This window comes from Grammomys surdaster, unplaced genomic scaffold (assembly GCF_004785775.1).
Source record: "Grammomys surdaster isolate TR1022 unplaced genomic scaffold, NIH_TR_1.0 126051, whole genome shotgun sequence".
Taxonomy (NCBI): domain Eukaryota; kingdom Metazoa; phylum Chordata; class Mammalia; order Rodentia; family Muridae; genus Grammomys; species Grammomys surdaster.
The window spans coordinates 999,390-1,014,140 of NW_021620862.1; the positions used below are offsets into that span (position 1 = coordinate 999,390).

General features: G+C 38.3%; 1 protein-coding gene across 6 annotated transcripts in view; it reads right to left on the reverse strand.

The window, feature by feature from the left end:
* Rgs7 (regulator of G protein signaling 7) overlaps window positions 1-14,751 on the reverse strand; it is a 397,879-nt gene that overhangs the window by 90,074 nt on the left and 293,054 nt on the right. For 4 of the 6 annotated variants that reach the window (XM_028755241.1, XM_028755243.1, XM_028755242.1 and 1 more), the window contains one exon: window positions 908-1,014. The exons of the other annotated variants lie outside the window; for them this stretch is intronic. In XM_028755241.1, coding sequence (XP_028611074.1) covers window positions 908-1,014 — 107 coding nt within the window. The remainder of the gene's footprint in view (window positions 1-907; window positions 1,015-14,751) is intronic. 6 annotated transcript variants of the gene reach the window in all.

Below are 14,751 nucleotides of genomic sequence, written 5' to 3' on the forward strand. Positions count from 1 at the left end.
AATGGAAAAACACTGGGAACGCTCATGTAGTTTTTTCTATTAGAGCTGTTCAAACAGAGACTGATTAACACTTGCAGGCAAGTACTTAGTTCACTCTGAGTCTGTTTTTTATTCCTTTAGCCTTGTTATTGTAGTCACTAATAAACAGATTTACTAACCTGTCATATATATATATATATATCATTGCAAAGGTAGATAGAGTTTTAAATTATGTAACATGATGATAAATATTAATAGTATAATTTTAATAGATTTGCATAAGATATACCAATAGCAGATTGAACTTGATAACCTCTGCCTAAATTTTGTAGTTATATGACAAATTTGTCACTTCCTCCCATTCCCTCACTTTGCTTTAAAACTCTTTAAAATTCTCTTGCTTCTCTAGATGTTCAGTGGTGCATTGCAACCTTCATTCATGACTTACAAGCATGATGAAAACATTCAAACAAATTTTGTTCTCAAAAGGTTGAGAACAGAGAAATGGATTTTAAATTGTGGTTAATTCAATACATTATCACTAACCTAGGGCTGTGTCTGAACTCTTTGTCTCATGGAAAAAAATTAAATTAGATAATTCTCAAGACAGCAGCAATATTCAGTATTTCCATTCTGATTAATTTTTTTTTTTGGTTTTGTACATCAGAGTTTTTATTTATCGTATTGATGAACATATTTTTTTTTATTTTGTAAGCATGAAGCAATCATTCCTTCAGAGTTTATGAGAATTTGTTTACTAGTAGCTTCTATGTGAAAAGCTTTTCTAAAAATTAGAACTGTATAAAAATGTTATCCTCTAAATAGCTTTAGAAAACTATGTAATAATTTCCAAAAGTTCTGTAAACGCATAGGAACAAAGTTCAGGTGTTCTGAATTACTGTGAAAGAGCATCTGTGTTTCTACTTACCTGAAACCGGTAGAAGGTTCCATCATCCTTGAGAGTGAGAACATGATCTGAGATGGGAAAGAAGTAGCCATGGGCAGCCATTAGCGTTCCCAAATGGAGAGCCTCCACTGTTCCAAGAAAGCAAAGCAAAATGAAAACAGCACTTGAAAGTCCTTTACATTTACTGGCAATTGTCACTGTTGTTGATTATAAATGAGTAACATTTGGTTCTCTTTCAGCACATTCTTGTACCAAACTTTTGATATCTTCCTGATTAAGTCCCTGCTGCATAGAATGATCTTTCTCTACAAAGCTGTGTGAGTGTGCATGTATGTGTGTGTGCCTGTGTGTGTGTGTCTGTGTCTCTCTGTGTATGTGTATGTCTGTGTGTGTGTGTGTATGTCTCTGTGTATGTGTGTGTCTGTGAGTACGTACATATAACCTCCCATTTCAAAGTTTAGACTTTCCCATTGAGTGTCAACATGTTCTAGTTAAAATTCCAGAGCTCACGTGGGCATCGGAAAGACAAAAATGTTAGAGACACATATTGTATCATGTTGCATAAACTCTTAGTACTTCCCACATTTGTCATAAAGATAATAAACTTTCATATGAAAGTTACATACCTATATGTGCAGTAACATCAGACCAAGACCCATGCGTAGTAGCTACAGGATATATGGGACCATTATGCTTTATGGCTTATACATTGGATGATTTTTGCAACTTTTCAAGATGCTTTCCTAGTGCTCCATTCCTCTAGATTTGCCTCTGACAAGGCTGATGGAGGGAGGCTAACTCTTCTAAATGGTGACAGTCCTTCCCATACTCCTCTCATTATTTTTGGGTTGGGGATCAAAGGAAAATGTAAGATGATCTTTGAGGACAGCTGGGAGGTAACAATGACCAGAAGCCTACAGCTTTGGTCAAGTTCAGAGTCCTTGAATGCTTTGGAAAACAAGCCCTGAGCTGTGAAATTTAAGGCGAGTCATTTATCTTCTTACCGTGATTTCTAGTCTTAGAGTCTGTGTGCTGTGAAATAGTATTAGCACTTGTGCCAGCCAAGGAAATTAAGTTACAGCACATGAGGATGATTGCAGAGAACAAACAGAAGAATGGAAAACAGAGTGGTAGAGAAAGAGAGTAAATTACTTCCCAACTGGAAGCCTGGGACATTATGAGACTCAGTAAGTGAAACAAATCTCAAAAATAAAGAAACATGAAAGGCAGTTAGGAGCTAATGATTTGATGAATCTTAGAAAAATGTAGTGAAAGGTATCACAGGGAGCCTGCAGTCAGCAAAGCCCCAGGCCAGCGAGTGGAAGCTTGATTCTCTTCATCTAGTCAGAAGCCAGGACCATTGCAGGTTATATTGACATTTACAGGTTCTTCTTCACGTAGTACTACCACATACACACTTTAATAAGTGCTTTCTCTTAAGAATGCTATCAGTGAACTGTTGTGTATTGCTGTTTGTATTTTCTGCTCCTCAAGAGGGGTTCTCTGACGAGGAGTAGATCACGTACTCAGGCAATGTCAGGTGAAATCTTAATTGGTCAAATAAAGGCTAGGGCCTGTGATTGGTCATCGGAAAAGGCAGAGATAGATAACGGAGAGGAGGAGAAGAGGAGAGAAGAGACAGAGGATGGGAGGTGAAAAAGATGGAGGAAGGAGAGGTTGAAGATGGAGGAGTCTCACATGGCCACCACACCTCCATGCATGCTCCAATCAGTCTCACCCATCACGCTCCTGTCATGAACCCATCACACTCCTATGACATTCCCATAATCTTCCAACACTGCTTTCTGTTTGCCTTTGTTACCTGCCATGTACCACTGGGTATCTAGTATATTTATATTTTTAAATGTAAGAGGAGATAAGCTTTTCTATTTACTAAATGTCATCATAATTTCTCCCTGAAGATCTGAGTTCTAGGTAATGCCCCTTTTGTTAAACCTGAAAGGTTCCTTTTAAATATTTATTTTTTTCCCTCCTCTTTCTCCCTTCAAACCCTCCCATATGCCCCTTCTTGCTCAATTCCAAATTCATGACCTCTTTTTCATTAATTGTTGTACATATGTATATTGTATGTGTTCTTAAATATATAAATTCAACCTGCTCAGTCCATATAATATTGTTTGTATTTGTTTTCAGGTGGGCCATTTGGTGTCTGTGTGCATTTTCCCAGGGAAGACTATTTCTCCTGCTTTAAACATCACTTAGCTGTCTGTAGTTCTTTACTATTATTATTATTATTATTATTATTATTTAATCTTTTTTAACAGTCCAGTCATTATCCCCCTCCCAGTCCACCCTCTGACAGTTCTTTATCCCATTCCTCCTCCCTTGTCTCTATCTAAAAGGATGACCCCACCCTACCCCCACCCCACCAGACTTCCCTACTTCCTGTGGCCTCAAGTCTCTTGAGGGTTAGGTACATCTTCTCTCATTGAGGTCAGACCAGGCAGTCCTCTGCTGTATATGTGTTAGGGGTCTCCTATTAACTAGTGTATGCTGCTTGGTTGTTGGCTCAGTGCCTGAGAGATCTCAGTGATCGAGGTTAGTTGAGACTGCTGGTCTTTCTATAGGGTCACCCAACTCCTCCTCTTCTTCAAGCCTTTCCATAATTCAACCATGGGGTCCCCGACTTCAGACCACTTACTGGGGACAAGTATCTGCATATGACACTTTCAGTTGCTTATTTGGCCTCTCAGAGGGCAGCCATACTAGGTTCCTGTTTGTAAGCATACCATAACATTAGTCATAGTCTCAGGCCTTGGAGCTGTTGGGCATTTCCTCTAAGGTCCTTCCCTCTGAGTCCTAAGTGTCTCTCACCTCCAAGGTCTCTGGTACATTCCAGAGGGCATCCTCACTCCAATCTCCCAAGGTTGCCTGCTTCCATTCTTTCTGCTGGCTCTCATGGCTTCACTCTTGCTATACTACCCCCCTTATATATGATTATTTTCCCATTTTTCCCTCTCCCACTCAGGTCCCTCCTTCCCTCCACCACCTGTAATTGTTTTCTTCTCCTTCCCAAGTGGGATTGAGGCATCCTCACTTGGGCACTTCAGCCTCTTAACCTTCATGAGTTCTATGGATTGTATCCTGGGTATTCTGTACTTTTTGGCTAATATTCCACTTATTAGTGAGTACATACCATGCATGTCCTTTGGGGTCTGAGTTCCCTCACTCAGGATGATATTTTCTAGTTCCATCCATTTGCCTGTAAAACTCATGATGTTCTCGTTCTTAATAGTTGAATATTATTCTACCAGAGAACTTCTACAGCTGATAAACAACTTCAGCAAGTGGATGGATATAAAATTAACTCAAACAAATCAGTGGCCTTTCTTTATACAAATGATAAATGGGCTGTGAAGAAATTGGGGAAACAATACCCTTCACAATAGTCACAAATAATATAAAATATCTTGGGGCAGCTATAAACAAACAAGTGAAAAATCTATATGACAAGAACTTAAAGTCTCTCAAGAAAGAAATAAAAGAAGACCTCAGAAAATGGAGAGATCCCCCATGTTCATGGATTGGTAGAATTAACATAGTAAAAATGGTCATCCTACCAAAGGTAATCGCCATCAAAATTCCAACACAATTCTTCAAAGACATGGAAAGAGCAATTCTCAGTTTCATATTGAAAAAATCAAAAAACTCATGATAACAAAATCAATTCTTAACAATAAAAGAACTTCTGGGGGAGTCACCATCCCTGACCTCAAGCTATACCACAGAACAATAGTGATAAAAACAGCTGTTAGGTCCATACACTGGGAGGGATATAGGAGAACAAAGAGAAGAAAAAGGTTCTAGAGGCATCACTACTGACATATGGGGGAAAACATAATGGCAGAAAAAGATGGAAATAAGACTTCCAAACACTGGAGAATGCTGAGGATGTACAAATGACCTATAAAAGATCTAGACTCCTGTGCCCCAGGGCCTTTTCACTTCAAAATATTCTGCCCTCTTTGGCCCATTCCTATCTCAGGCATGCCTTTCTGTTCCTATTGCTATTATTGTGTCCAATTTTTGGGGGGACACAAGTACCTGGAGATCATAGCAGGTGTCCTCTAGACTCTAGTCCATGCATGTGACAGTAGGAATACTCAGGAAGTCATCTGCCAAAGAGCTTGAGACTGTGTATGGTTTAGTATGAGACTAGAAATCTCATAATCTGGGTGGTGGGCACATCTTCATGGGGTATACTTTCAGAACTCTCACGAGATGTTCAAAGATAAAATCCTAGAAAACCAAGACTCTGGAAGGGGAAATGAGAAAAGAGAAATATTTGCTTCTTTGTTTGTTTGTTTGTTTGTTTGTTTGATAGATCGATTTTGTTTAAGACAGGGTCTCTCTATGCAGAACTTGCTATCTTGGAACTCTCTACGTAGAACAGGCTGGCCTCAAACTCACAGAAATTTGTTTGCCTCTGCCTATGTAGTGATAGAATTAAAGATACATGCCACCAGACCAGGACAAAATATGTTTTATTCTATTTTCGTTAAGACACATTGTCTATGAGCTTATAAGCACTAATGGACTGGTTGTCTCAAGGAAGTGGGAAAAGAAAAACAAACAGAAAAACAGTTTAGGAATATTGTATAGCCAAGATAAGAAGATTAAGGTAGAGAAACGATGCATATATCCTTTTGGGAAGATAAGACAAGATCATTACTGCTCCAAGAGACAGCCCAGGGACAATGGGAAGATTTAACTGAAAGATCACGGACACTGTTTATAACCAGTACCTAGAAGAGCACTTCAATAACAGCACCATTTCTCTGGTTTGCAATGGATTCTTGATAAAAAATCTGTAAGACAGATTGTCTGAGGCTGAGTACTTAGAGAAGTCCAAAGTCAAAGGGAAATACAAAAAAGTCAAAGTTCTCGAGGATTTAGAAGACTCTACTATCTTTATTTAAAACTTCATGCAACATGGAGTAACTTGTGGGAAAAATATAGGGGCCACAGCTGTGGAGTTCGGGGAGGCTTCCATGTTGCGGTGGGTCCCACATGCAGGAGGAACGTCTATGGTTCCAGCGGCCCAGAGGCTTTGGCGGCAGCAGGCCCTAATGACACAAGGAAGTCCTTGGTTCCAAAAGGTTTATTGTCATGACAGATGATGGATGAATCTGAAAGTATGCCCCATAAAACTCAGGGCAGTCCTGAGTTATATAGGGAGGGAGAAAGGGCGAGGATCTGGGGAGGATAGGGGAAGGATCTGGAGAGGCATGCTTAATTTGCTCTGCCTTCTGGCCTTCATTAGTATGTAAATCCCTAGAGCCTGAGGCCTCTAGTCCCACCCTCTACCTGTGCACTTTGGCAGGGGCTGTAATGGCCGTCCTACGTGACTGAGTTTTAAGGAGACTAGACTGCTTTTCAGGACCCTGGGTTCTTGGGGCACAACGAACTCCTGCCGGTTCTCACGAAGAGTCTTGGGGTTCTAGGCAACTGACCAACCATGACCCAGAATACCCTTACGCAGTCCCACAGTAACTGTTAAGCAGATTACCATAACCCTCCACACTGAAGACCTCATTTCTGAGACAAGATACAGGATGGACAATTTTAAGTAGAATAATCACAAGGCATTTGATTTTTAATTAGAATCTCTAATGAGAATAAGGTAATACATGCAAATAGATGAATAGAGAAAGCAGAAGGTTCTGTAAAACATACTCTAAGAAGATGAAATGGCATAGATAAAAATCACTGCAACAAGAATGACAAGCATCTCATTGGGCTCATTCGTAGATTGTACAAGCAGAAAAGGGTTTGGGACCTTGACGGCAAGTCATTGGAGACTTCCCATACTGAAATTCAAGGAGAAAAAATAATGAAAGAGAGAAAATAAATTGGTGTACCCAGGAGTTTATGGGTAGTAACAAAACCTGTAGCATACCTAGTTGAAATATCAGGAAGACTCTAATGATGGTTTGAGAAAAGAAACATAAAAATAGTCAAGAACATCCTAAAATACATGAAAAAAAAGCACAGGTCAGCGAAGCTCCTAAAATACCTCAATGTCTAATGACAATGTCCTTCAGCAGTTGAGGAGAGAAGACTTCTTTGAATGAATAATGGAGGGAACAAATTACTATGGCCCTTTGTGTGAGTTCTGTTCCTCCAAATACTCTTCAAAGACATTATTGGGAAGTTGGATCTTTGGGAGGCATTTAGTTCAAAAGGGTTCCACAAGTATGATGAGCTAATGGCATTATCCCTCCTTCCATGGGGCAAGGTAGCAGAAAGGCTCTAGCCAAACCTGGACACTGAATTGTAGAACTTTAAATCATTAAACTTTCATTTGCTTAGTTCCTGGCATTTTGTAATATAGCTACACAAAATGAACAGCCTACCTTCTCAAAATTATTAAAAGCAGTCCTTCAGAGAGAAACATAAGAATTACAGATCAGAAACATGAATATTTAGAAAAGTGCAAAATACCAGGGCAAGAAAAAAGTAAAGGTTAAAATAATATCTTATTTAGTTATTCTTATCTAAAACTATAACAGTTAAAAGTTATAACAGTTAAAAAATGTATAAGAGCAGTGGTTCTAAACCTCAGGGTTGCCATCACATTTTACAGGATCACCTAAGATCACAGGGAAACAGAGATATTTACAATATGATTTATAACAGTAGCAAAATTACATATTTGAGGTATCAATGAAAGTAACTTTATGGTTGGTGGGCAACATAGTGTGAGGAACTGTTATAAAGGGTCACAGTAGTAGGAAGGTTGAAAACCACTGTTAGGATATTAGAAAATATCCATAAATAAAACTGAAGAGAGAAACTAGAAGTACCCTGGGATAAGGTCCCTCAAAGACGTGAGAAGTAAAATAGTGTGATAGGAAAATGTCATGTGAAGATGAAAGTAGATTAGCTAAGATCTATGCTACAAACCTCAGAGCAAGCCAGCAATGTGTAACGGATAAAGGTAACTGGAGGGCAAGAGACAATGCAACCATTTAAGTGACTGAACTGAAATGACAAGGGCTGGAAAAGAGAAGGGAGAATCACAAAAGCAACCTTTGCAGATATTAGCCTCCTTGTATCAATAATCACCTTGGAGGCAAGTGGCCTGAAGACAGTGACTCAAAAAAAGACCACCAAAAATTCAAAAACAACATCCAAAATATGGAACTATCCCAGAAGGAAACAATTTAGATCTCTCATTTCTTTTCCTCTTCCCTCCTCTTCCTTCTGCTCCTTCTCATCCTCTTCTCATCCTCTTCTCATCCTCTTCTCTTCTCTTCTCTTCTCTTCTCTTCTCTTCTCTTCTCTTCTCTTCTCTTCTCTTCTCTTCTCTTCTCTTCTCTTCTCTCTCTTCTCTCCTTGTCCTGCTCCTCCTTCTCTTTCTCCTCCTTCTCTTCCTCCTTCTCTTATATCCCCCTCTTCCTCTCCTTTCCTTTCTTTTATCATACTCTACAACCCAAGCTGGGTTTGAACTCAGTTTGTAGCTGAGTCTTGGTCTTAATAGGGTATTATCTTGCCTTAGTTTCCAAGTGTTAAGATTACAAGGTGGAGTATATTCCTGGCTATAGAACTATGGTGGTTTGAGTAGGTATGGCCTCCATAGACTCACATGTTTGAATGTTCAGTGATAGAGAATACCATAGGGAGTGGCACTGTTAGGAAATGTAGCGTTTTTGAAGAGTTGTGACCATGTTGAAGGAAGTGTGTCACTGTGGAGACAGGCTTTGAGGTTTCATGTGCTCAAGCTAAACCCAGTGTGGCATTCAATCTTCTTCTGCTGCCTTTGGATAGATGTAGAACTTTCAGCTCCTTCTCCAGCACCATGTCTGCCTGCATGCCACCACAACATTAATGGACTAAACCTTTGAAACTATAAGCCAGCCCCATATTAGATGCTTTCCTTTGTAAAAGTTGCTGTTACGACGTCTCTTCACAGCAATAGAAACCCTGAATAAAAGATTTGAATGTGTTGAAACAGAGAAAGAAGGAAATATGGATCCTGTTCATCTAGGTCAAGGATTTCAAATACTAGCAAAAGAATTACAAAGTGGGGCTCATAACAAACAAAGGCAGTATGAATGAGAGATGGCTTTGCATATATTTAAAGAGGTTCATTTAACAAGAAGAAAACCATCTGAATGTGTATGCACTTCCAAGTCTGGAAGGCAAACTTGATAGAACTAATGGAGAAGGGAACAAAGCCAGAGTTACAGTTGGAAACACCCAAATACCTGTACTACTCTGACACAAAGTGACAGATCAGCTGAAATAAATGGCAATAAGTGTATCCTGACCTGAAGTTCACTATCAATGACATGATAATTATTTTCTTTCTTCTAATATCCTCCCCACCAAAGGACAATACTCTAAGTATTACATGGAATATTCACCAAGATAGTGCACATTTTGGGTCATAAAGCACATTTATTCACAAATTTAGAAGCATAACAGTTACTACAAGTTTATTCTAGAAATCAGTACAAAAATATTATGAAAAAATTATAAGAATACCTAAGAATTAGACAACATATTTCATTAATGGCACACAGCCCAAGAAGACAGACTAATTAACAACTTATTTAGTTGAACTAACTAAATGCAATCTATTGAAACACAGGCTATAGCAAAAGCAGTGCATATATGGGGATTTGTAGCAGTAAGTGTATATTAGAAAAGAAGATACGAATCTGATCAGTATGGGAACCTTGATACAGAGAGAACTTGAAATCTAACACAAGCCAAAATAAACTCAAAACAAACAGCAAACCAACAAAACAACAAAACCAAACTCCAGTTTTTAGCAAAATATCAACAAAAATTCATAAATATCTAGCCTGAAAACTGTAAGAGAGAGAAGAAAAACATCCAAATCGCAAATATCATGTATAAAGCAGAGGTAATCATTAATTAGATATTGCTGCAGTGTTATACCCAAGGACCCCTGTGAACAACATCATGCCTATAAATTTGATAACTTGATTGAAATGGATTTTATATTTAAAGATACTATCAAAACTCACCCAAGACAAAATGAAGAACTCAATAGTCCTGTTTTGGTTAAAGGACCTGAATTAATGATTAATAACCTCCAAAAAAAGAAAGCAATAAATCCAGATGATTTTTTGATGAACTCTCTCAGCTATAAAAAAATTCCAATTGTTCTATTATGTGTTCTTGAGAATGATACAAAAGGAATATACCTTATTTTTGTAAAACCAACATTATTTTAGTGCTAAAACTAGATTAAGACATTAGGAAAAAGAAAAATATCAGACAGTTTATTTTTCTTATAGTATATGAAACAGAAATCTTCAACAAAATAATATGAAATAAAATTCAAGCCTTAAGAGAACTAGTAGGGGTCTAGGGTAATGGTTCAGTCACAGACATGTTTGCCTTGAAGTATGAAGTCATGTGATCAATAACCCAGAACCCAGGTTAAAACCCTGAGTGTGGGGAACTCCTGTAACTTTTTTACTGAAGACATAGAGACCAGAAGATTACTAGGGCTTGCTACTAATCTGAGGAATCCCAGGATGAGAGACCCTCTTTGCCACACAAAAACCAAAGTAGACAGCAACCAAGAAAACTCTACCCTGGGTCGCCTTCTGACTCCTATATTCACACACACACACACACACACACACACACACACACACAGAAAGAGGCATACACACATATATGCATGCACACAAGCACAAGAATTATGTGAGTGGATTGCTCTCAGGTAGGTAGGTTTAACTCAATACTTTAGTATCGGTCAATATAATAAACTTTTGTTTATAATCAACAGTAAAATTATGTCTTTTGTAAGTTTGTATGTTTTGCAATTATACATAATTTCCTTTCTTATTTTTGAAGATGAATAGAATTTGTGTATACTCATGGTAGTATGATGCAGGCTGCATCTTGGCTATTGGGAACAACTGTGTGATCATCATGACTGCAGTTGGCACACCAGCAGAACAGTGTGAATGTGTACTCAGTAGTGGAGTATGAATTATTTAATTGTATGGAAGTTCCATTTTTAATGTTTTGAGGACTTCTTTTCTGTAATGGCTATACTAAGTTACATCATTTGTGTGTCATTAACATTGAACATAAACACAATAGTTCTTTCAACTTGTTGGTCTGTATTTCACAATGCAAGCACACCCATAGATGCTCTCAAAATGGAAAAATGAATACAACATCTATTCATTTTTCACCCAGAAGTCTTTGACACAGCTTTTAAAATCCAGTCAAAAAGAAATCTCTGTAGACCTTCAGTGATGTTGATGGACACCTATAGTCCCAGCATTCCATGGTCTGAAGGACTGAAAGTTCAAGCATTACACCAGGAAAGTCTGTCTCAAAATTGCAAAGGCTAGGGACATGCTATATGGTAGAGCACTTGCCTGAAGTGAGAGATTCTGATCAAACCACCATCATGCACAAGTAAAATAAAAAGCTGCAGTAGACTGATGATGTTTGAAAAGACTGGAAGGTTGAGGTTTGCTCACCCCTCCTCAGATAACAAACCTTGACCTATGCTGCCTTTTGCCATGGGAATCAGTGTTATCATTGCTATCCATGCCCCCAAATCCCATTTTAGAAGAAACTGACTGAAATAAATCTCTAAAGTGAGATAACTTAGAAAACAGCACAGCTTGAGAGCAAATTACGCTGGGAAAACACAAGCATTTGCATTTCTTATATAAAATGTTATTAATGGCCTTCAGTTTAATTACAATAACACAGGAATGGTAGTCCAAGGCCAATTATGAACAAAGGTGGGCTGGAGGCCAGAATCTATTTTAACTTAGCACTGGTCAGAGTTTGGATTTGAATATGGAGATGTTTTGCAATTGGGATAAAAAAGACAAAAGCTATGAATAAGCAACAATTGATCCTAGAAATTTGTATTCACATAATAAAACTAATTAATTATTTTAATAACACAGTCTTTATTGATTCTGATGGTGAACATAAGAAAAACACAATCTGTAAAAGAGTGCAGATAAATAAAGATAGCTTGAGCAAAACAAGAGCTGAGTGGCTGGAAAAAAATACTGGAAATTAAAGCACTGACCTTTATTTCAGAAAAGTTGCATGCAACAGCTGGGAAAGGAATTGTAAGGGAGATAACAGCTCACACCAGTCTTTTGTTCCTTTTCAACTCTCCTACTACCATTCCCTCTCTTTCAGACAGTACCAGAGTAGCCTAAATGTATTAGGCAAGGTTGTATCTAAGCACACATCTGCCATACAACAAAAAATATTTATTACAAATCAGGAGTTCAGTTAAGCTTTAGGTACAGGATTTAGAAACTTACTATCACTATCTTCATGTTTATGATCACTAACTACAAAAGAAAACTGCTGTCAAACTGGTGAGTGCCCAATATACCAGTAAGAAGCCAGGGATTCATTAGGTAGTGTACTACTCACTGGGATACTCTATCTCTGAATTTGTCATGCCCCTTTTGGCATTTGTAATGATGATAGTGGGATACGATTAACAATGCAAACAGCATTCAGCATCAACTTAGCATCCTTCTGAGCATCACAGTTTCTAGAAGGATGAATGATCTCAAGTATACTGAAAGGCCAAGAAAGACATGTGTCACTGCCCTTGGTTGCCAGACTATTGAAACAAAGAAGGCAGAAGAGTTTGGATTTCTCCAAGAATCTCCTGCTGGAAACCGAGAAGGATGAAGTTAGACATCAGCTGGAGGAGAAATGTGTCCTTCAGAAATAGATTTTATAGAGTTTGAAAGCTAACACATCATTTTGAAGAAGAGACTGGAGTCACAACAATTCTGGGTCAGCCATGGGCAGAGTCACCCTTGGGCCAGGAACTCCTAGTTAAGCATGCTTCTTATCCTATTAATTCTGTATCTCATGGTAGTGTCCCAAAGCTTCTGGAGAGGGCGTCTCTGCATCTTTGTTTCTCATCCCAATGTGGCCACATTGGGTAAACCTTTCTCAGCTTTTGTCATTATTTATCTCTTTATTCAGAATTTGTGGACAAGCTTAGCTTGTTAGAATAATGCATAGCCCAGGTTTGCACCCTAAAAACTCTAGTCATACAAATTCAAAAGTCTTTGTTTTGTCTGAGGTCATATATTCTATCTTTGGTTAATGTAGTGTGCAAATTTCTGTGTTACTAAAGCTCAAATAACTATATTTTCTCCTGCAAACTTGCCTGTCATGTGATTCTTTACTGAGAAAACAGAACACATTTCACTTTCAGCTCTGTCAGTCAGTCTTTCTTTCAACTAGCTCACAAGTGACCCTTGCCTTTAACTGTTCTTCTCTATTGTCACAAGAACCACAAGGAGCATTTATCTTTATATCCAACAGAATTTAACATAGGATTTTAGAAAGAACATTTGCTCACTCAACAATGTCATAAACTGTGCCCCAACAATTCCTTCTGGAACATTAAACTTTGTCTCCATTAAACTTCAAATAGAAAGGGAAAGAGAGGCAGAGAAACATACACACACGCACACACAGACACACAGACACACACACATGAGAGAGAGAGAGAGAGAGAGAGAGAGAGAAACCCAGACACACACACACACACACACACACACACACACTCTCTCTCTCTCTCTCTCTCTCTCTCTCTCTCTCTCTCTCTCTCTCTCTCTCTCTCTCTCTCTCTCTCCCCTTCCCTCCCTCCCTCCCTCTCTCTCTTTCTCTCTCTCTCATACAGAGGCAGAGGCAGAGACAGAGAAAGAAAAAAAACAAAGACAAACACACAGAGATTTTATTGATTTTTTTCAAATTTCCCAAGAACATGTCCCCATTACAATTCACCCTTTTCTTCCATCCGAGTTCACTCTTTATGAAAGAGTGCTTTTCTGTATCTGTTTCCCTCAGTTTGGATTCCCATTTATGTTATTCAGTTTATTATACTCTCGTCTTCTATACTCTAAAGTTTACCAAATCTTTTCTCTCAAACATTACCAGTGACTTTCTAGAAGAAAACTCTTATAGATGTTCTTCAGTCATCCTATCATCTGAGTTATCCTCTTCTTGGCTGCTCAGATTTTCCCTACAGCTCTAACTACTCTGCTGTCTTTCCTGCTGTTCTACATTTCCCTTTGGTGTCTCCATTATGACCTGTTTCTTTGCCTCTCTCCTTACTGCTTTTTCTTTGGCAAGTACACATAATTTCAAATGTTTGATTACCAAATGTATAGTTCAGTCATCATGCACTCAGTTCATGGGAGAAAGATGCAGAATTAAGACTCAGATTTACAATTTATTTACTAGATGAAACTAGCAAATAAGTAGGTAGCTAACCACAAAGTCTAAGAAGAATTTCAACAATGATAAGTTCTTTGTGTTCTAGAAACACAGTAAAGAAATGGTCCCATCTAATCTTGGGAGCTCAAAAAAGTTTCCTAGTAGAGTTGGTATTTAATTCAGGTCATGAAACCTCCACCATCACTACCACCATCACCACCACCATCACCATCACCACCACCACCACCACCACCACCACCACAAACAACAACAACCATGACAACCACAACAACAACAGCAACAACAGCAACAACCACAACAACATAAGAACAGGACTTATAAAGTAAGAAGAGGTTCCAAACAAATATAACAGCATATAAATAACTGATGACAATCTCAGTGATCTCAGGAGACACAAAGATAAACATGAATTCATTGTGTCAGAGTTTATGTGTTTTAAAAGTAGTATGTTCCTAGAACATGATGCATTTATCCTATTGAAACTTTTAGACTTTGTGGCTACAGGTTCATTCACTTGGTAATTTTGCCTATATATTCCCCCAAGGCAGTAGAGTATCAATTAGAGTCATAGAGCTTTGGAAGAGATATAATTAGATTTAAAA